The 21,781-nt window shown below is 35.4% G+C and overlaps 1 protein-coding gene across 10 annotated transcripts in view; it reads right to left on the reverse strand.

Moving 5' to 3' along the window:
• Positions 1 to 3,991: 3,991 nt before the first annotated feature.
• Positions 3,992 to 21,781, reverse strand: part of ATP2C1 (ATPase secretory pathway Ca2+ transporting 1) — a 52,922-nt gene continuing 35,132 nt past the window's right edge. For 7 of the 10 annotated variants that reach the window (XM_052792337.1, XM_052792254.1, XM_052792299.1 and 4 more), the window contains 15 exons: positions 20,817 to 20,914; positions 19,175 to 19,270; positions 18,973 to 19,062; positions 17,431 to 17,535; positions 15,605 to 15,761; positions 15,021 to 15,191; positions 13,915 to 14,012; positions 12,220 to 12,270; positions 11,266 to 11,432; positions 9,425 to 9,493; positions 7,621 to 7,737; positions 6,808 to 6,955; positions 6,085 to 6,180; positions 5,101 to 5,242; positions 3,992 to 4,229 (listed from right to left, as the gene is read on the reverse strand). In XM_052792337.1, coding sequence (XP_052648297.1) covers positions 4,093 to 4,229; positions 5,101 to 5,242; positions 6,085 to 6,180; positions 6,808 to 6,955; positions 7,621 to 7,737; positions 9,425 to 9,493; positions 11,266 to 11,432; positions 12,220 to 12,270; positions 13,915 to 14,012; positions 15,021 to 15,191; positions 15,605 to 15,761; positions 17,431 to 17,535; positions 18,973 to 19,062; positions 19,175 to 19,270; positions 20,817 to 20,914 — 1,742 coding nt within the window. In that variant the 3' untranslated portion in view covers positions 3,992 to 4,092. The remainder of the gene's footprint in view (positions 4,230 to 5,100; positions 5,243 to 6,084; positions 6,181 to 6,807; positions 6,956 to 7,620; positions 7,738 to 9,424; positions 9,494 to 11,265; positions 11,433 to 12,219; positions 12,271 to 13,914; positions 14,013 to 15,020; positions 15,192 to 15,604; positions 15,762 to 17,430; positions 17,536 to 18,972; positions 19,063 to 19,174; positions 19,271 to 20,816; positions 20,915 to 21,781) is intronic. The other 3 variants (XM_052792308.1, XM_052792316.1, XM_052792326.1) reach the window with 3 other exon arrangements.

The following is a 21,781-nucleotide window of genomic DNA, read 5'->3' on the forward strand; positions in this document are numbered from 1 at the left end:
AGTTATCACATGGTAGCAAGTTTCAGCAGGTTTGCCAATTCAGAGTAATTGCGTATGATCTGCCATTAAAAAACTGTTGTAATTGGAGTTAACCTCCTTTCTCTAAAGACTCTACTAAAATTACAGACCTGTTTAACTTCCCCAGTGTACACTGTTACTTGACAAACCCTTACTATCAACACAATAGGGAAAAAAAATTTAAATGCTGTTCTTATAAAACTGTTGGGTTTCCAGTGTCTTCCCCATGTGAAATCTAATTACTACATTTGTTTTTTCGCAAGAATCTGTATACCTTTTCTTATATTCAGAAAAATAATTATTTTTACCTTTAATCATTGAGGTTTTGCCCATTACTTACCAGAATTCAAGCCTGATTCATGCATTGTGTGCTCAGTTTTCAGTCCTGTTTACATCTGCTGACAGCTATCCACATGGAAGTAACTCACTAGGTCTTGTGACTTAGAGGAAGGATCTCTGATATCATACACCGGAGTCTTGATACTGCCATAATATATTCAGTGAGAATAGTCTTACAACATCCATGAGAAAACTATTTTTGATACAGTCTGAGATAGTAATTTAACTTTCTTCCAGTATGAAAACTGCTACTTATTAAACTACCGGCAGATGGCACCTACACTCAACCATACAGCAAGTTACTAGAACTTTACAGCGCATTTTTAAATAGACTTCTATTTGCAGCAGTCTACAAAGTCACATTTCCATCAGATTACTTTAAAGTTGAAAGGGGTTAAAGTTCTTGATTTTAATAACTAAAACTTAAATCCTTAATAATCCAAATCATCCTCTCATTCACTATGGTCCCACGTGTTTCATTTTACCAAGCTTGTAGCTCCTTATGGTTTTTAATCATCAGAAATAGTCACATTTAAAATAAGTCTTAAATACAAAAACACAGGCATCTTTGGTTCCACTTTGCTAGTGCTGTGCGAAGAGAGATCTTAATTTACTCTGAATCCCATACTGGAAAAGTGCTGGACAACACAAATTCTTGAGACTTGCCGAGAAGCAGTATCTTCAGTTAGATAGTTCAGAGGACTGAGATAAACTGAAGTGTTCCACTTTCAGATAAAAAGGCTGCTATGATCACATGGCATTTTGAGAATACCTTTGGGAGTGCTGACTCAATTAAGAATTACTCTACTGGAAATGTGGTCTCAATGCAGAATTCAGCTGTTCTTTGTTGCTGATAAAATGAAATATACCTCATTGCAAACACCAATCCTGTACATGGAAGACAATAATTACTGATTCTAGGGTTACTATTCAGAATGTTCATCCAATGTTCCAATTTTCCTTTTTGAGTTGTTATAGATTTTCAATCTTCTTTGGGGGGAAAAATAATTTAAAAAAAGGGCTCTTACTAAAACTGAAAAGTTCTCTATTCAATGCTTTAGTAAAAGCAACTAAATTCCTTGGTTGCTGTCTATTTTCACCCCTCATTTTTTTGTGGAAAAATCCCACTATTGATTCAATTGTTTGGGGGGAAAATCTCTCAAAACTTGCCGTTAGGTGGTAATGATGAAGAGTGGACCCAAAAAATGGCAATGGAATTCAGTCCACACATTTTTCATAAATAATGAGATTGAGCTAAATGAATTACTTGCTCCTGTTTCTTCTTCCATTGGAAAACACAGCAAAACTTAGTTTGGCATATTTAAAGTGAATTGCATTCAATTAATTTCACCTGCAAGAAGGCAGAACTGTTTGTAAGAGAAATTTTATTTCTTGTCTAGACTGACAAACCTTTTTCAGAAAGTGAGACTTGTGCTGGGAAAGGGGTACTTCAGAAAGTTTGTTTAAAGACTGGGCAATAACACTTCCAAGCTAAGATGACAAATGGGCATTCATCTGTACTTCTGTACTTACCTGAATTTCTGGGACTCCAAGACCTAGTGCAGAGCACAAAGTGGTCAAACCCCATGGAGAATATCAACAAGAAGTTAAGACTTAATATGTGAAAGGTATAGTTGCTATACTTTCTCAAAACCCAAGTTCATTCAAGAGATTCTTCATCAGCACACATTGGCAGTTTTTACTATGTCTTTACTGAAGAATAACAAGGATTTATTATTAGTAAGTGTTCTGAAGTTGTACTGAAGTACAAAACACACTACAACAATAATGAAAAACTGCAGCACCACTTGCCAAAGTTGGTAATAGGAACAGGAGGAACACTGACAAATCTGTTCAACTTCTGAAAGGCAGAACTGCTGGAAATAAGAAAAACTTTTGCTTGAACACGTAAGAGTATTTCTGTAAGAGGTCATGTTGTTCAGGCCCTACCAGCTCAGTAGTTCACGTAACATCCTGCAGGAAGTGATGAGGGCCATATGCTGCAGTCTTTGCCTTTACACAATTAGATCTCCAGCACATTGGTAGTCCAGGTAATATGTGCATATTGAGCAGGCCCAGGGTCAACCACAGCAATGGATGGAATTGCATGTGTAAAGCAGACTCAATGGTGCACCCATGTCCTGTCTGCAGCCCCACTTCCTGACCAAGTCTGGGAATCTCCAGAGGAAAAAAGAAGAGAACAATTAAAATAACCTCTTAACAGGGAAATTGATACAGCACTTTCCAAACTGCCTTGTTTTCCACAAACACCTCAGATTTTGAGCATGGCGTGTGGAGCAAGCCACAAAGGTAAGTGCAGAAATATCCCAGTGCCTGTTTACAACAACTTCTCATTAACCGACAGGATGATCATCATGACAAGCATGGCCCAGAGCCAATACCAATGCTACGCTTTCAGGCTACAGTGTGGAAAGGTGTCTATCCACATGCTTTGAAGCAAAAGAGATACCATTACATCTCCAACTCCCCCTAGAGATCTTAGGCATCCTCTTTTCAGGATTTCCTAGGTGATTGTTCCTTGCATTTCCTCAAGGGATGATGAGTCCTACTCTCATAAGACGACACTGATGACAACAGCTGCAAGTCTGTTTTTGAAGAACACCATTTCCAATTAGTGAATATTAGAGTTATTCAGGCATCATCATATATTAAAAATACTTTTAACATATCAGGACACAAATCTATTATAATGCTTTTCTAGCCACAAAAAGTCATTCTGTAGGTTAAAATTTTAAGTTACATGACCAGTAAAAAGTTTATTTTTATCATCAGGGTGGAAGAAGGAAAACCAAGCTTCTTTGAAAGGGGGGAGGTAGAGGGGTTTTGCCACTAGAGCAAACAGGATCACTGCATTCATTTTCTAATTCAATACATTACAAATCATTTCAATAACAGTACTGTCTTATAATCACTCAAGTGGTCTAGCAGTCATAAGCTAAAGTAAATATGGAACGAGACATGAAACAAAGCTTGTATCTAAAATTATACCAAAACAAGCATGCTAATCTGGTGTAAGCGCCAGTTTCTTTTAAAACAAAGACACAACACACTTAAGAAAAAACATTTACTTCAAATTGCAGTATAGGCTTTTCAATCACAGAAAAGAAAAACAGTGATCTAACAGCGGTCACATCCTGTGCAAAAAAACCTCGGGATACAAAAAAAAAAAACCTGTAGCACAAGATACTTGAGCCGCTTACACATTGCAGGATAAAGTAAATAAATACAGTAGCTAGAATATGGCACTCTTGTGACAGACTCTAAACCCAGTGGAATGCCTCTGAAATATTTTTTTACCCTTGCGTTAGTAGCAAAGTCCCACCACCATAAAAGTAAAATAGTACAATGTTTTAAATAAAAACAAGCTAAAATATTTATATCTAAGAGAAGGATTTTACAGTTGTATCTTTTAAGTGCAGAAAATGGGACTTGGGCTTAGATCTTTAACACACACACACACGCGCGCACACATCCCCCCCTCCCCCAAAATCCCATTCAATCTCAAAAGTAAATCTGTTTGAGGAAAAACATTACCAAAGTTGCATAATTTCATTTGTTACTCCCACAGCTGGAAGTTAAATTCTAAACAGTCTTGAAACATGAACATTCATCAAAAGCCCTCAGGATTTCTTTATCCTCCAAATATTATTTTGCTTTCTCCTACATCTGTAGACAGCAATCCCTAAATTTGCAAACAAAAGAATGCAATATGCATCATACATCAAGAAAAGACGAAGCTGACAAAGAAGAATTTCCACGTTTCTGGATCTTTTCCTTGCTTCTTTCAAACTTCTTTATGATCTCAGTCACTATGCACACAGAGGAAGTGAGTCCCAGAAGAAAAAGTAAATCTGGAAAGAGATAATTAGCCTTTTTTAATTTGCTATTTCAGGCTGAGGGCAAACTTAGAAAACAACAAAACTTACAAGATTTTCAAATTATCTCCAATCATTGGGTAAGTTCAGGAGAAATGAAGCAAGAATCAATTTTTGCAGGTCCACAATATTAATATGCATTGTTGATGCAGAAATCATAAGTACAGGCATGATATTTCAAACTTTTAAAGTATTTCATAACCCTATTTTTATTAACACCTATAAAACAAAGAACGCTACGCAACATAACTTCATACTGAAAAAATATTAATATAATCAGAAATGACACTACAATAAAAAGAATTATGTAAAAACATGTATTTCATGACAATCATTTATCTTTAACTCCAGAAAACTGAAGAAATAATAGATGTATTAATAAGACCAAAGGCTTTACATATCTATAGCTTCTTAAAATCCTCATGTCTATTTATCCTACAGCAATGCAGTTGATTATTTAATAAAGGATCAAGATTTCTAAATAAGGTGTTTATATTTAGAGAAAAGACTTGCTAAATAGCAAGATTAATAGTGCTTAAAAGTCAATAAGCTCTATGCTTCATTTTTGCCTGCATCAAAATTTATATTAAAAAACCTAATAAACATAAGCACCTAAGAAATTTAAGAACACACTGATCAGTTGTGTACCATATGCATTTAAATCATGGTTCCCAAAGAAAATGTCTAAAAGGGTTTTTTTTTTTCCCCTAAAAAGAAAAAAAAAAGTCAGCAGGTTTTATATTCCTGTTGTATGCAAACAGCCAGAAAGTACTCTTGCAGGACCATCAGCTAATTCATTTACAAATTAATCCTTAATGTACAATTTTGAAAAGGGAACTGTTTTTACCCAAGACACTCAGGCTCTCTGTTTGAAAAACCTTCTGAAGCGGAGGAAAGTAAATGACCAATAACTGCCCCATTATAGATCCAAGGACGGCATAGCAGAACATTTTGTTACTACAAAGTCCAATCTCAAACACAGATTTTGCCTGTAAAAGAAACAGCACATTACACTGTACATGTAATCTTAATTATCTAGACAAGAAAATAATTCTTAACTACAATTCCTTTTCATCTAGACTTTTAGAAAAACATAAAAGGTTATTGTTGACCTTTTAGATAATCCAGAACAAGTTCTTGAACAGGCTAATTGCATTTTCTCTCTGGTAAACAGTACAAATCTTGTCTTCGTATTCAATGACTTCTATATTGAGCTCACTTTTCTGCAAGCACAGTGCACTAGAACATGCCCTCTACAGAAGGAAGTCTTTGTTGACCCTGACAATGCACGTCAGAAAACAGACTGCAAATTAGAGTAAATGTAGTAATGTATACTAGCAACTTACTTTTCTCAAACTAGCACAAAATTTCAGACTTGTTCCCTTAAAACAAAAATATAGACAGAACAGTTTAAGAAATTTTCCTTGGATTATGGGTTTAGATTTACAAAATAAAAGAGTTAAGGCCTTCAAGAAGTTTCAGATTCTGGCAAGGATGCTGAACTGACAGAATTTTCATAAAAAAAACAACCAAGTGTACACAGCAATACAAAGGACCATCACATTTCAGCTTTTAATAATCATTTCCTTTATTCTGTCAGGACAGAAGCATTACTACCAGTTCTGTATCACATAACCAAGTTAAGTAAACTCATACTTATCTGTAATTTAAGAAATCCTACCTAGTAAATATGTGAAACTCTGAAGCTTAATAGCAAATGTGAAGTAAATCTGCAGGAAAACATTTGAAACAAACACAGCAAGATAGTCCCTCAAAGAAAATTCTGCTTATTGTGTAAATACTGTGTAAATGGACAATACAAATCACTTACCTGAGATCTCGAACTCAAAGCATTGAACATATCAAAAAATACAAAACAGGTGAAAGTCATGGTTGTATCTCGAGGCGTTATTACATTGTCTCTTAACTGCCAACAAAAGAAAATGAAAGGGCTTTAGCATGCTTTAAACCTGCCACAACTAAATGAATTTATTACAATAATTCAAGTTCTACTAGCTAGTAAATGAAAGCAAAAGCAACTTGTTTGCCCCAAGCTGATTTAATACATCATACAGCAAAAATTATGCACCTGTAACTTATAACAATTTGTAATTCCAAGCTGTGATTAAATGAAGCCTCCTGACAAATATTTATGCAAGCACATGGAATACCAAGAATTCTATGATGTACTACCAAAAGTTCACACAACATTTTTCTCTACTGCAAGAAGAAAGTCAAATGGTTGTTTCATAATAGTCTGGTTAGAAGATTTGTACAATTACTTTCTATGAGCCAAGGTTTCCCAAGAAGATTTGGGACCTGGAAAAGTCTGTGTTAAAATAAGAGATTGGGGGGAAAAAAAAACCTGGTTTCCTCATTTCAACAACTACTTCAAAAATCTTCCTCTCTGACCTGCTAGCTGAATAGATTATTAAATAAGCATGGACAAAACTTGCAACCAAGCTCATACAAATTCTGAATTCCAACTGCTGGTATAAAAAGGACTTCTTTAAATTCATTGGTTACTGCTTTAAGTTTTGTACTTTTGTCATACCTCTCTCCAGAAGACGAACAGTGTTCCACACACAATAATTATTGATGAAACCAGTATTTTAACAATCAGGTTTTTGGTCAGAATGCTGTCCTTCAAGTTTCTTGGAGGCTTCCGAATAACATCTTTATCCACAGGCTCCACCCCAAGACTTACAATTAGAAGAACATCTTAGATTCTTATCATCACAAAAATAATTCACTGCTTCTAACTTAAGGACTAGATTTTCTGTGTTGAAAGAAAGATTTTAATCTTCTCTCTACAGCCTAAGAATCATCTCAAACAAGTACATGGTATTTTCTCTTTCAGAAAACTGAGTTACATGTATTAGTAACAGGCAATATTCTAACACTGCAGTTTGAGAGTCCACAATACATGATATCAGACACTATAAAAATTACCAGATGTTAGTTTTAAAGGAAGCTGCAATAGTAGTTATGTTCTCCATTTCTGTTACCCTGGTCAACCTAGCTAAGGAATTTACTGCTAGTTCCTTTCTACCTCTCCCTCCACCATCTATGTGCAGTGAAGAGGAAGAACCCAGAAGGAAGCCAGAATCCTGCATGCAAGTTTCATGGGCACATCCATGGACCTTTAGGTATCCATGCTGCCCCCATAATTATCGTTAAATACTAAAGCAAACCAAAAAAGAATGAACATAGAACTATACTGCAAACATTTGAATTCAAAGAAAAAGTTTGCTGTTTCAGAAACATTTCACTGAAGTTTAACACTTCACAGTTTCCTTTGTGAGCAACCATTTTCCTTGCTGAAATAAAAGGACTACAGACCTCTAATGGAATTTAAAGTAATCACCTTTGAGCTGGAGGTCCATCCATAATAATATTGATCCATAAGATCTGCATGGCATTGAGAGGATTAGGAAAGTTCATTAATGTAGCCAGTGAGATTAAAGTCAGTGCTGCTATACTCCTGTTGAAAGAACCCATTTTTATAACTGTCAGCATGGAACATTTCTGAAGATCCACTGATAACTTTGTAATCAACACTTCAACTGTTTAAGAGTAGATACGGATTTTGACAGTGTCAATCATGACCGATGTAAGCCTAACTTTAAAGGTAGAGCATGAATTCATTTAGAATACTCATCCTGACACAGTCCATATTTAAAACAGCATAGTTTTGGTAATAAAAAGACAGCAAATTTTTGTCTTAAAAACCTCCTGAACTTTAAGATAGCATTTCAGAGTTATCACTCACCTTCACCTAATTGATTTTTTTTACTGGGGAACCGGGTCCTATACTTTTACTGTGCCAGAAGCAGAACTTCTAAGCATGGTTTTAAAAAACAAACTGCTTTTACACTTCTGATGTAAACACAACCATTCTGTGCACCCATCACTAGTTTGACTGATCAGTCAAGGCAAGGTACTACCCAAGCTCCCTAAAAATACCTACACCACCCCTCATCATCAGCAAGATGAGAAGGCTAGGCAAAGACTGAAAACAGATTAGCTAGTTGCAAGCTTGGGATTAGAGACCTCTCTAAATAAGTATACACTAATTGCTTTCAGTGCAAGATTAAGTGGTTTTGTAACCAACAAGAGAGCAAGGCATATAATTCCAAATTTAGCGCTCTACTGAACCCTATTATGCTCTCCCTGCAAAGAGGTACAGAGAAAAAGGGTAACTCACTCATCAAAAACCTGAGGCTACCATTCCCAAGGGTAACAGGCAAGCACACTTGCCTAGAATATCTATGCATAGTTATTTTTCAGAAGCAGATTTCTAGTCTTCTACCAATGCAGGACACTAGTCAAGATTGAAAGTATATGACACTTCTTACAATTTTTATGCAAGTTTTAAGAGGTTGGTGTTTTCTGGGTTTTGTTGAGTTGGGTTTTTTTAGTGGGGGTTGTTGGGGTTTTTTTTGGCTTTTGGGTTTTTTGGGGGCGGGGTATTTGGCATTTGTGGGGTTTTGGGGTGGGTTTTGTGTTTTGGTTTTTTTTTTTTTTAATTTCTGCAATTTTATTCAACCATTCTGAAATGCCATGAAGGCTTCAAAAAAGTAAATGAATGTGGTGAAGAGGAAAACCAGGTTCCTGAATCCAGATGCAACAAGATAAACTCAGAAAATTTTTGAAACTAAGGCTTAATGAACTCTTGTTGTCTTGTCTTACGTACACGTGATACAGTTAGCGTAGGGATCCTTATATGCAAGAAAAGGAAGTCAGCTTCACAAACCTAACTCATTCCACAAACCAGTATATGGGTTTACAGAGAAACTAACCTCCCGTTTCTCTGGTTTCCTCCATTTGATTACATGTTCTGGTTAAGGAGGAAATTACTAACTTCTCCTTTAACATGAACCCAAAGGTAGCTATGTTGTTTCTCTCCATCCTCTCAGTTATTGACTTTTCACATCTTAACAGGAAGAACTGTGACAGTTAGATGTCTATTTATTGCACTGTTTTCTGGTTCTTTAAAAATGAAACAAGCCATGAAAAACAAAATACTGAAAATTCAGAAGCATAGCATATCAGCATCCTACATGAAATTTACAATGTTCACATGAATTTATGCAGCATCTGTTTCATGATGCTTTGATTCATTCACAATGATTTAGAACTTTCTGATATTGTCAACTTTTCAAACTTACGTGCTCAGTTGAAATCTAACAAAATTTTTTATGTTGTTATAAATTCCTTTACCCTCTTCAATTGCAGACCTGCAATTAAAAACAAAGATTACATTACTAGACAAATGAGACTACTGTCAAAAAAGCTTAAAACAAACCAAAAAAGCTATTACTTTAAGCAGCAATACCAATGTCAAGAAACAAATGGAACTGAGGTTCTTATAACTTTGGAAGTCATTGTTTTTTAACTTGACTATGAGATTAATCACAACAGTTATTTTTCTAGCTGCTTAACTTTCAAAATGAAATGTCAATAGTAAAATCTCCTCCTTGTTCGAGATTCACCATCATCCTGGATGAGACCTTCCTATTCAAGTTAGACAATTAAAAAAAAAATTAAAACACATACACAGTTTTACAAAACCATAGAAATATAGCATGACTTCAGAAGACCATGTATTCTTACTTCACAGGAATGAAACAGGGATTGACCATCTTCTCAACTTCTAGCATGTGTCACAACTTGCCTATCATATCGCAATTATAGCAGTGAGAAAGTGTTTTCCAATACCTAAATCAAGTCTACTCTGCTACAAAAAAACTGATTTCTTTCTTCCATTCCCCCAACAGCCAAGAACAATTAAAAGTTACAAAAGGAATGCCGATTAAGACAAAAAGATTAAAGGCAATGGGGGAAACATGTAAAACTATGGAAGCTCACGGGGTTTTTTCCCTCTAGCATTCACCACTCTCTTCACTCTCCTATTGAGAACTTTCCTGATGAAGCGAGCAAAACTGGATAAAGCATTCCAGCAAAAGCCTCATCAAGCCCAAGTAAAGTTAAGTACTTACCACAGATGTCTTTCCTATGTACTCTTCTGAATATCTTAAAATGATTCCCTTCTCTCTTTTGTATTTGCACAAGAGCACATTGCTGAATTAGTATGGAAACCTTTTAACTCTCAGATCATCCTCTGACATACTGCTACCTAGGTAGATTTTCTTATACTGTACTTCTACATTTTGTTTCTTCCCAAGGGTTAAGCATCATACTTTCAGACAAACTGAAGTGTACTGAGATTGATGCCTAATTTCAAAACGAAGGCTATCTTGCTAGACAACAACCACTACTTTCAAAAGTCAGATGGATTAAATTCAAAATAAGGTAAGTTTAGCTATGCTCTCTCTGAAGTACACCAAACAAAAAAAATGAACAAGTAACAAATAGCTGGTTACCAGAAGGTGGTAACTTATTTTCACCTGTAATATTTAAATAGCTTATATTCCTTTCCTTTTCTGAAACACCACCATATTTAAAAAGAGTTGAAAACAAACACAGCATTGTGTAAAGTTTTTAAATCTTGAGAGGAATGCTCTCTCATTTTTACATAAGATTTATGCTTCTGAAGAAAGAAATGAAATGAAGATGAATCATACTGACAGCTAACAGACTCAATTTCACCTTAGTTATGTTTCCAAATATACTATCACCATAATTCTACTTGGGGAAGCAGAAATACAGGTTAGTTTTTTTAGCACATGCATACACAACCTCCTTTGTTACTTACATCTGATCTATATGCAAGAGCAAAGTAGCAAAAGGTCTAAATACGCAAATACATTCTTATATCAACATACATAAAAAGAGAGAAATGCTTAGCTGTCCCTTGTAGTACTATGTTCCCAGCTCTTTTTTAAGAGGATAATACAGGTAATCACTGTAAAGATAACACTCCTGACTTAGCAGAGAACTCATTAACAGCTGCTACACTTATAAGTTCAGGGAATTTCTTCTGTTTTTAACTCAGGCAACATTTCATCAAGACTATATAGCACAAGGTATGTACATAAATGCCACCTACATTATTGTCTGAAAATCATCATCCACAAGGATCATATCTGCTGCCTCTTTACAAACATCTGTTCCGGTTTGTCCCATTGCTACACCTATATCTGCAGCCTTCAGAGCAACAGCATCATTCACTCCATCTCCTGTCATAGCTACAACTGCACCATTATTTTGCAGGGACTAAAGAAAGGGAAAAAGAGGTTAAATCAGGGATTGAACTAATCCATCCTATAAAATTCTAGATACAAAGTTGGTGTCATCACCCCTCCAATTTCTTATAATTCCACTGTGAATTCCTTAAAAAAAAAAAAAAAAGAAAATGCAGCTGTTTGTATTCTAATGAATTTTAGGTTAAACTTCAGTTCATATATTCAGACAGCCTAAATTTTAAAGGTAGGGTATATAAAATCTGCCTTTAAGAGAAAGTAAAAAACTCTAGAGAAAGAAAGAATGCACTGTATTTACATTTTAACATTATCACCATCTTATAATTCTCAATATATTCCAACTGTCTCAATGTTTGACTTCCTTCTCCTTATTGTTGCTTTTCTGATTGTTCCAGTTGTTACACTGAGTATGTCCCTCTTTGCTACCTTCTTTTGTTAACTTCGGAATGGAAGCATTACCTCAGACATGGCTTGAAATTCATGCCCTTTTATCTTGTTCTGAGAAGTATCAGAAATACGGTTCTTTCAAGTTCCTAGTCAATTCAACTGCAATATGACACAAAATCTCAATCAACCCCCAGCTCCCTAGAGGAAAGCATGATGTCGCCTACCAGCAGCTGCCTACCCGTTGAGGGCACTATGCATTTTTCTAGGTAGTATTTTCAAATACACTTCACTTTCAAACCAAATGCATTTCTGATTTCATCTTGACGCACTGTAGCATGTTATAATTTAAATAAAGGCACCACAAACAGTAACCATAGCAACAGTCCAGCATTTGATCCTCTAGTAAGACGTACCTTTATAATTTTCAATTTATGTCGAGGACTGGCTCTGTAAAATACTGCAACCTGTTAAAAGCACAATGAAGAAGTAGTGAAAATTTGAGAAATGTAGAGAATTGCACTGGATTCTATAAAGCTAGTGGATAGAAAAATACTATCAAAGGCCAACAGTACTCACGTTAGCTCCAAAGTTGATGCACCAGTGAGCTGTTTTAAATAGACTGAAATCATTAATTCCAGAAAAGAGTCTAAGTGTGTTCTGGTAAACAAAGTTAGTGCTTCTTATTTTGAGATAGAATATGCAATTTAAAAACCTTCTGAAATTATGAAGCAACTGAGTTATAATGGCTTGCTGCTGGCCTTCTTGACTAAATTCATGCAGGCAATTGCCATGCTGACTCTACAATTAATGTCCTTTTCCTTTGTTAGCACTAGTGGCAAGCTATTCAGGACATTTCAATTTTACTAGTTGATGTACCATACTATTAACAGATTAAAGTTTTAAAGCTAATTAATAAACATTCGAACTTAGAAGGAATTATTAATTTTCAGATTTTTTTTTCTCTCTAGTCTTCTCTGTAAATTGAAATTTGAGCACATGGAATTTAGTTTTCCATAAACTCCATACTGTTAACATTCACATCTATTTTTCCTTTTTAAGGAACTGGATAAGAAGTTAGACTTCTCAACAGCCACTTTAGACTGTACACAGATATCAATCTTCTTGGTTGATTTTAATTAATTCCTAGTAAGATTTTAAATAAACACCTAGAAAACTAATTGGGTCTCAGGTCAAACATGCACTAAGCAAATTTGTAGCTATTTTAGTTATTTAAGGTGGACAGCCCTTAAGAACAAGTATTACCAAATAAACCAAAAATTACTATTTGCCACACAATTCTTTTTTTCTAAGTTTGTTTTTGTGAGTCACCAAGGAAAGACACAAAGCTGACATGCACATTTCTTGATTGTAAATACTGGCTTCTGGCTTGCTTACATCAGACTCAAGCATGCTGCAGTCTAATTTTGTAGTCTTTTGCAAACAGAGCAACATTTTGATGCATAAATTTTGCAATATAGCCAAGCCTGAACCTCAATTGCATTTGATTATGCCTTCACATTTACAACTCTCACATTGGCTAATATATTTAGTTATCTAATAACTAAAAAGTATTAAGCAGAAACTCAAAAAATAGACCCTTCCAAAATTCTCAACCAGTGACTTCAGATCAATTAAAAATCATTAAAGATACAGACAGTTCCTTTTATGAATTACAAAAGAATGGACTGTCTGAAGATGCAAACTGTAAGTTTATATATATGAGCTGAGCTACTCAAAGAAATAAAATAATCTAACAATACAAAAAGGTGATGATGCTCACTGAAGGTGAAAGATGGCAAAATGGAAGTTCCAATACAGGCATTGAAAGCTGAAAACCAAATTGAATCCTTAAAAGAGACAAAAGTAATAAACTCACTATGAAATAAATTTTCATATGGTCATATGTCAAACCAAAAGATAGTTGTTTGATCTGGGACAGCTTCTGTGTTTCTGTACTAAAAGCCTCTGGTAATTTACTATATCACTTGTATTAGAACCATGTTATTTGTATCTCAGAAGTTACATTTTAGCTTTCCACAGGAAAAAAAATTTCTCAATATAAAAAATATCCTTTACTGCATTTCAGTAAGTAGTATATCAAAACAAACCTTTGGTGTTATTTGGGAAAGTTGCTGAATATCCAAATCATCTATTTCTTCTCCAGAGATTGCCTGTGAATTTTTGGAATACAATCCTAGTCGACTAGCTGGAAATAAATAATAAAAAAGGTATTATAATAACTCACCTTTTAAAACATTAAGTATCCAATTTTATTTTTTTTAAACCTACTATTTTCTACAGCATTTCAGATTTGAAATGCATACAGCAGAACATCTTAACACCTTATTGGTTCATTATACTGGAGTAAATTATCTGAACTCTTGAGTAACAAAAACATGCTACAAGGTCTATTCTAATCAGATATCAAATATTTATTTCCTTAGACTTTTTAGACCTCAAGGTCTGTACTCCATTGTGTCAGGTGCCATATAAACACAAGACCTAAGTCCTCTCTAAAGAATTCACAGTTCAAAAATAACAAGACAGAAAATGAAAAGCGACATGGGGGAGATAAGGAAAAAAACCCTCTGAGAAAGTACTGCTAGTTTGGGGGTGCACTTTTTATGTGCACATTCAACTTTTTGTTCATCATCTTGTATGTAAAGAATTCATATTCTGGCTAAAGTACTTGTACTTTAATGTATTATATTGTAAAAAGAAGTAATTTGTTTAAATTTTTATTAATAAAACTTAAACTTCAAACTCAGTTATATGGACAAAACTGTATTGGCTAGTACTAAAGTGCCATATCCATCCTAAATATTCGCTGTCACTGGCTATTTTAGTTTCTCCCTGTTGCCATTAAGACAGGCATCCAAAGCTGAGGGTACGGAGGGTGGTGTTGGGGGTATAAGAATCAGAAATCAAGTACGTGTTGTAACAAAATACGGTAAGAAAATACATAGTCTCTAACAGTAAAAGTCATTAACCAAATTAGAAAAACTAGTTTAACCTGAAACCAAAGTATCACTTCAGGCTAGGGTGTTGGTTTGGGTTTTTTTTTTTTTCCTCCTAATCCCACTGTGCCATATGTTAACCCAAAATACAGAACTCACAAATGTTAAAGACTTAATACCCATGCTTCACAACAATTAGCTAGACACTGCCGAAACAGAAAACAAGTGAAAAATGAAACGAAGTGGACTATGCATACCAATGGCAACTGCAGTCTCCTGTGAATCTCCAGTAATCATTTTTATTGCAACTCCTGATGTGATAAGTGTAGTAACAGCTTCTTTTACACCAGTCCGTGGAGGATCGATTATTCCCACAAGCCCCAAAAAAGTCAGTTGTCCTAACTCAGGACCAGAAGCTAAGGCCAAAACTTTTAGGAGACAAAGAAAAAAAGTAAGTTCAGATTTGAAATGAACACTTACATCAGCATTTAAAACAACTGTTTTAAACTAGTAGGCCAGCATAAAGCAAAGGGTGGGAATTGCAAATTTTTTTTTTTTTTTTAAACCTTGGTAGCAATGTCTGTTACCTTGAGTGTTCAGAATAGCCTACTTACATATATACCTTTCTTCTAAAGAGTAGTCTTTTTACCAAGCATACGTATTCAGCACCTGCTTTTCCACTCCGCAATTTCAAAGAAAAACTAAACAACCCAGTGGCACTTACTGAACAAAAAAAATTTTCTAGTGTTTTTGGTTGTTCTTGGTTTTTTTAAACAATAAGCAGTGCCATTTAAAAAAAAAAAAAAAAAAAGGTTATTTTGAGACACTGAAACAGCCTTACCCCTAAGTCCTGCAGAGCCCATAGATGTCTTCTCTTGCTGGTATTGCTCTCTCTGTTGCTGAACAAGAGGTAGGGTCTGCCCCTTACAGTTATATGATGTACAGTACCTAATGACTTGTTCATAAGCACCTTTCATGAAGCAAACTTCAGGTTTGTCCTAAAAGGAGAAAGAATTCTTGTGTGCACGTGTGTATGTATACATAAATACACACACACACAAAAGTACATACATGTGCACACGTTAAGAATGGCATGTCCATACTTTTCTTAAGAGTCTTCAGAGCATAATGCAAATCAAAGTTACACTTCTAAACCTAAAAGTCTGTTGTTCTGAGTATCTCTACACAGTGTATGTTCAAGAGTGGTAATGTCAAAAGAGCCAAGCTAATAATCAATATCTCATTTCAGTAGACATCATACCCATTGGACACTGCAGGTCACAGTTTATAGGCTAGAGGCCACGCAAAGGACAGAAATCAAACCTACACAGAACATTAGACCTAAAAGACCTTTAGCTCACCATCTGAGCAGCTGCATAAGTCATTAAACATCACCTGCATCCTTGTACCATGCCTAACAACTCTAATATTTTCCAGATAGCCATCTGGCCTTGATGGTATCAAGGCACTGAGAATCCACCACCTACCTTGAACACTTAACTCCAATGCTAAATCAACTCATCACTTCCCTTCCCCCCTTTTCCATTAAGAATTGCTGCCTCAGCTCAATTTGCAGTCACTGATTCTTGTCTTCTCTCCTGTTGAACTAAAAAGCCCTTTTTTAATATAAGTCTTTTCTCCCTGTGAAGGTATTTATGCACAGTAGTCAAGTTACCTCAATCTTTCTGACAGGCTTAACTGATAGAGCTCTAATTTTCTAAACCCACTGCATTTTCTTAGCCTTCAAATAATTTATGCTCCCTTTAAAACTGTTACCAATTTTTCAACAATCTTTTAAAAATGCCGGTACCAAAACACAGACACAGTAAATCCTTATATGGATGAAAGTCGTATAGCAGTTCCTGCTCATCACTCTTTATAAAGACAAGCATAGTACAACCATATTATCCATATAGATAAAATGATGTTTCCAAAGCAAAGGTTTTACTCTGATACTTCGACACTGTCAGCAAGCCTTTTTTTGGTCAGAAGTACTAGGATATTTTCCATAAATCCAAGATAAGGTCTGTTGTTGCATATATTACCTAGAAGGCTCCAGTTATCAGACTGGCAGTGACTACGTCCATATTTGTAACAAAAACATTCAGATTGGTCTAAATGAAATATGAATGTGAAAGCACCAGAAGATAGAAAAAGAGGTTAAAGAATGGTTTGTATTGATAATCCAGGACACTGCTGACATCAATAAAATCTGTCAACACTGGGGAACGTGCTTCTGCACCAAAACCAGAAAACTTGTGTTTTCAAACAAAATAAATTTTACTATTGAACATCAATGCATCTTCTTGCTCTTAATTTATTATGTAACTATGTAGCACTGAAACAGAAGATTGGCAGAATTGCTTTAGATGTTTGAGGAGGGAGAAGAAGGAACTAAAAACAGCCAGGGATACATTCAAAGCCTCAGATATCAAAATACTTAAAATAATTTCCCCATATGCCTTCTGTGGAAAGAATTTCTTGTGATTCTTAATCTCCACTCCAGAGCTTGAAACTAAAACTGTGCCTATTATCAAACCATATTCCCAGGACTGTGCACTACTACCAGCCTGCCATAACTTCTGAAGTGGAAAATCAGGATATTAAACAAGGTAGATAACCGTTCTACAGAGCCAGTGCACAAGGAAAACAGTGATTGAAGTTCACCTGCTGCGTTCTGTGGACACATTTAACAGCCATCCATTTTTGTTCTGAGCTGAAGGGATATTCAGCCTTCCTTATGTACTCTTCCTGAAGTCCATCTAAACCCATCTGTATAAAACAGAAGTACCACTACGTCAGGTCCTTTTCCTTTCAAACAGCTATGCAATTTGTTGACTTGTTGAGACATATTAGTTAACAACCATTACTTAGTTAAAAAAACAGTTTCATCTCCACAGTTGCTTTTGAGCACACTGTTCCAGTTTAGATGAACTTCTGACAAACTAGCACTGAAAGAACTTAAAAGCTCATTTCAGGCTTCAGCATAAGTCAGACCATTTAACACTATATACTATCTTTGATCCAAGGATCTTAAAATACTTCGTAGATTATGACCATCCACAAACACATCTTGCAATGGCTAGTAATGTAGCTCATGGTTTGACAAAACAAGTCCATCACCCCAATGTTTTTGTTTTGGTTTTTTTTTATACCTTCTGTGTAATTTCTCTGCCAGGAGGGCCTACAAAATTGTAACACAAAACTGTGGCAAAGTCTGGAGAAGACAAGTCACTGATTTTAGGTTTGAATGATCCAATCTGAAATAACCTTTTTTTAGTGATCAGAATCACCCAAACATTTAATCTGAAACTAACCATGAAGACTCCAGACAAAATGCATTTCATTTCAAATACTGTTCCCTCCCCACCTGACACAACTTGCCGCATTCCATGCTCTAGCCTTAATCCAGTCCAAGAGAAAGTGACAATTAAAGAAGATGCAGAAGCAGCAGCCTGCCATAAGCCGTTTTTAGCACGTAGAGCTTCACAACTACTTCACTACCTCCCTTTCTAGCAACAGATATGAAAGACTCCTGTTCTTCTCAGTTTCTGTGGCCTCTTGCCAAAATAACATCACTCTGGTCCTTTCCAGTTAAAGACTGGAGACTTGGAATGAGTCTCAGCAAGAAGATAGATATCTCAGGCCTCAGTTACACAGGGAGAGAAAGACTGTAACACATTAATCTTTCAGTGTTATTGAGTTTATTCACCATCACAGAAAAACATCAAGCACTAAGATGCCTTGCCACATTTCTCAGTAGCTGTAATGGGTGTGTTAGAGCATTCTAAAAAAAGCCCAAAACATTTAGTCACAGTGTCCACAACTCAAACTACCTATGCCCTGCACTTAAAGGGCACTATAAATGCTGCAGTCACCAATACATCAGTTAACTTCTTACTGCTTCTGATGAGAACTGGGAAAGAGACAGCACAATCAATATTGAACAGGTAAATAGCTTGTGGTAGGTAAAAGGACAGTATTAAGTGCAGAAAGATGAAAATAAAAATTTTACTTCCGTTCTAAATAATTTTCTCACATCTTTCAGAATGCCCAAAGATTTCCAACAGATAAGAAACATAGATGAGCAGCTGATAAATCTAGGAGACCCAAAGGAGAAGAAAATGAGAAAAAAAACCCCAAACCCACAACTTATTTCTACACACTTCCCACCTGCCATGAAACCAAAAAGCACCATCACGTACACACCTTCATAGCAAGTGCAATTAAAGCCCCTTCTGTAGGCTTCCCCATTAACGTGTTGTTTCTAATTAAAGCATCATTGCACACACAACCAGCCTAAAATATGAGGAAGAAGAGGGGAGAAAACAGAACACAAAGTAAGTGCCATACAAAGCTCTTGCACTATATGTCATCAATCAAAACTCACCTCTTTGTGCTAAGATCTTACCTCAACAATTTTGCTAATGGATGGGTTGTTATAACCATGAATAATTTCACCATCGAGCATCACTTCTCCAAACCTGTTATACCCTACTCCAGTAACCTGCAAGACAAACAGCCAAAGGCAGTATGCAGTGTAATGTTCACCAGGTTCATAAACTGTTTTAATGTCAGCTTTTTACTATGAACTACAGAAAATTTTAAAAAGGCCATTCATAATGACTGATTTTACTCAGTGTGAATGGATTCTCCTACTCAACTTGTAATGTAGCAAGTACTAGATTAAGGAATAAAAACTCCTGAGGGCAAGTGAGTTCAATGAAATATACTAGAGACTATTTAAAAAAAAAAAAAAAAAATAGTAGCAATTTTCTTCCTTAGAATAAATGCAGTGTATGTTGTTTCTTTACAGTATTAGGCATGATTTATTTTTTTCTTTTTTTGCTTTCTAATTTTTTCCTCCTATTTGTCTTTATCCTGGTTAATAATGCATACCCCCTGCCCTGCAAGGGAATAGAAGTAGAGAGCAGAGTCCTACTTTCATCCAGTAAGAAGAAGAAGAAAAAAAAATCATAGTTGGACAGCCTCTCTCAAGGTAAGACTTCAGAGAGGTGTTAAAAACAGTAAAATTGTATTTTTAGTGCATAAAAACCAGGCATCCTGCTAGGATCCTAAAAGTCTTCATGTCTACAGCATTAACAGCTAATATATTTTACAGCCCTTTCAAGTTCTCTTTCAATTAGGAAAAAGGAGCTGATTTAACCCAGATGTAAACAAATTGTGCTAGTAGTAAAGAAAACACAATTACAGTATTCCTATAGAATTCTAAGAAGAGAAAAATAAATACCCAGATATATAAGAAAACATAGGTAAATAACAGGAAAGAGTAAGAAAAAATGCCAGTATTTATGCTTACAAAAGTCAATGAGAAGACCCTCTGTTAACTGTAATGTGGGGAAAAAAAACCCTGATCAAGAAGAGTTTGAGAATTTAAGAACTTGTTTAAAACACTCCCATGAAATCACATTTAGTTCCACACCTTGCTGCTTTTCCATTCCTGCTGCTTTTGTTTCTCTTTTGTGCATTTACTTCAGTCTTTGCAGCTAGTCCCCAATCTCAACAACCACTGTTCATGTCCTGCTCCTACTTCCAACTCCATCCATTATGAAAAAGCAAGAATGACAGCACATACTCAGTGTGAAGGCTTCACACAATAAATTGTCTTTTAGCCAAAAGCTGGATATCCCTATCTGAAATGTTTGTAACATCCAAATTTTATTTTTGTGCACCTGCAACAGCAAAATAGCCTCAACTTTGTCCACTGAAGAAAAACACAATCTCTCAACTTGTCATTGTTCTGTATCTCAGCATCTGTCTTTTATTGTGACTTATGGCCACCAAGAACTTAACATACAAAAAATTCTTCTGTAACCAGAGAAGTGTTGGATAACACAGCTCAAAGGCTACAATACTAAATGAACTGAAGAACAGAATTAGCTGGAAGTTGAGGAACAGGAGTTTGGTCCAACAAATTTACGCTTTCTTAACTGATGCTTTACCTGCAGCATACTCAGGCATCTTTCAGCTAATACACACAACCAAGTAAAAAGGAAAATTAAAGTCTAACAGAGTCTCACTATATAACATACCTCAGCATGCTGCCCATCCGAAGTAAAAATATGAGTAACAGTCATTTCATTCTTTGTCAGAGTTCCAGTTTTATCTGAACAGATTACATTGCAACAACCTGAAATAACCAATTAACATTTATAAGACAATGCTTGTTTAGAACAATGTAACTAATGAGTATTCAAGACAAGCAAATTTCTAGAAATACTGCAGCTGTCTTTGTTAAATCTCATTTTGTTTTTTCACAAAGACAGCCAATTTTCAGCTATTAATGAACAGCTCTACAAGGTTCTCTGCAAGTTTGTCCAATAAATCAAAAAAACCCAATTAAAATCCCAAATTCACAACTCGTCTGAAATACTTCCATTCACTACCTCTCCTTCATTTTATTCCACTGTATCTCAAACTACATTACTGAAATCTCAGTTGCGACTCCTGGTGAGGAAGAAAGCTAGAAGCCTGCTTTACAGTAGTCATTCTTTATCAGGAAGTGCAACACCTAACACTAGCCACAACACTTTTGTCACAGAAGTGTGACCTACTACTAAACCTGCAAATTTTAATAAGATTTAAAAGACTACAGAAATGTGAAATTTACATATGCCTATGCCTTTTTAACTCAGGAAAACTGTATTTTCTAAGAGTGTTGCAGTATTTTGACATTTTTGGACACAATAGCAGGAATTGCAAAAGCAACAAAAAACCTTGCAACACTAAGGAAACTCTGCTAGAGGCATTGGAAAAAATATGTCCAATCTTCAAACGCAAAAAGAAATTCAAACGCAGCGGAATTATTTAACTTAGTATTTCTTTTTCTTTTCCATGTCCTGTGCTTTACATGTTTCATGACTGAAACTGCGTACAGAATGTTTTTAAGCTTTAATGTTTTTAAATTATTTTAATATGAGCAGCATAACATCCTGATGCTGCATTATGATTACAAAGCTTTTTCTAATATTCAAATTTGGATTTTTTTCTAACTGTC

Source organism: Harpia harpyja, chromosome 1, assembly GCF_026419915.1.
Source record: "Harpia harpyja isolate bHarHar1 chromosome 1, bHarHar1 primary haplotype, whole genome shotgun sequence".
In the NCBI taxonomy this organism is placed as follows: Eukaryota; Metazoa; Chordata; class Aves; order Accipitriformes; family Accipitridae; genus Harpia; species Harpia harpyja.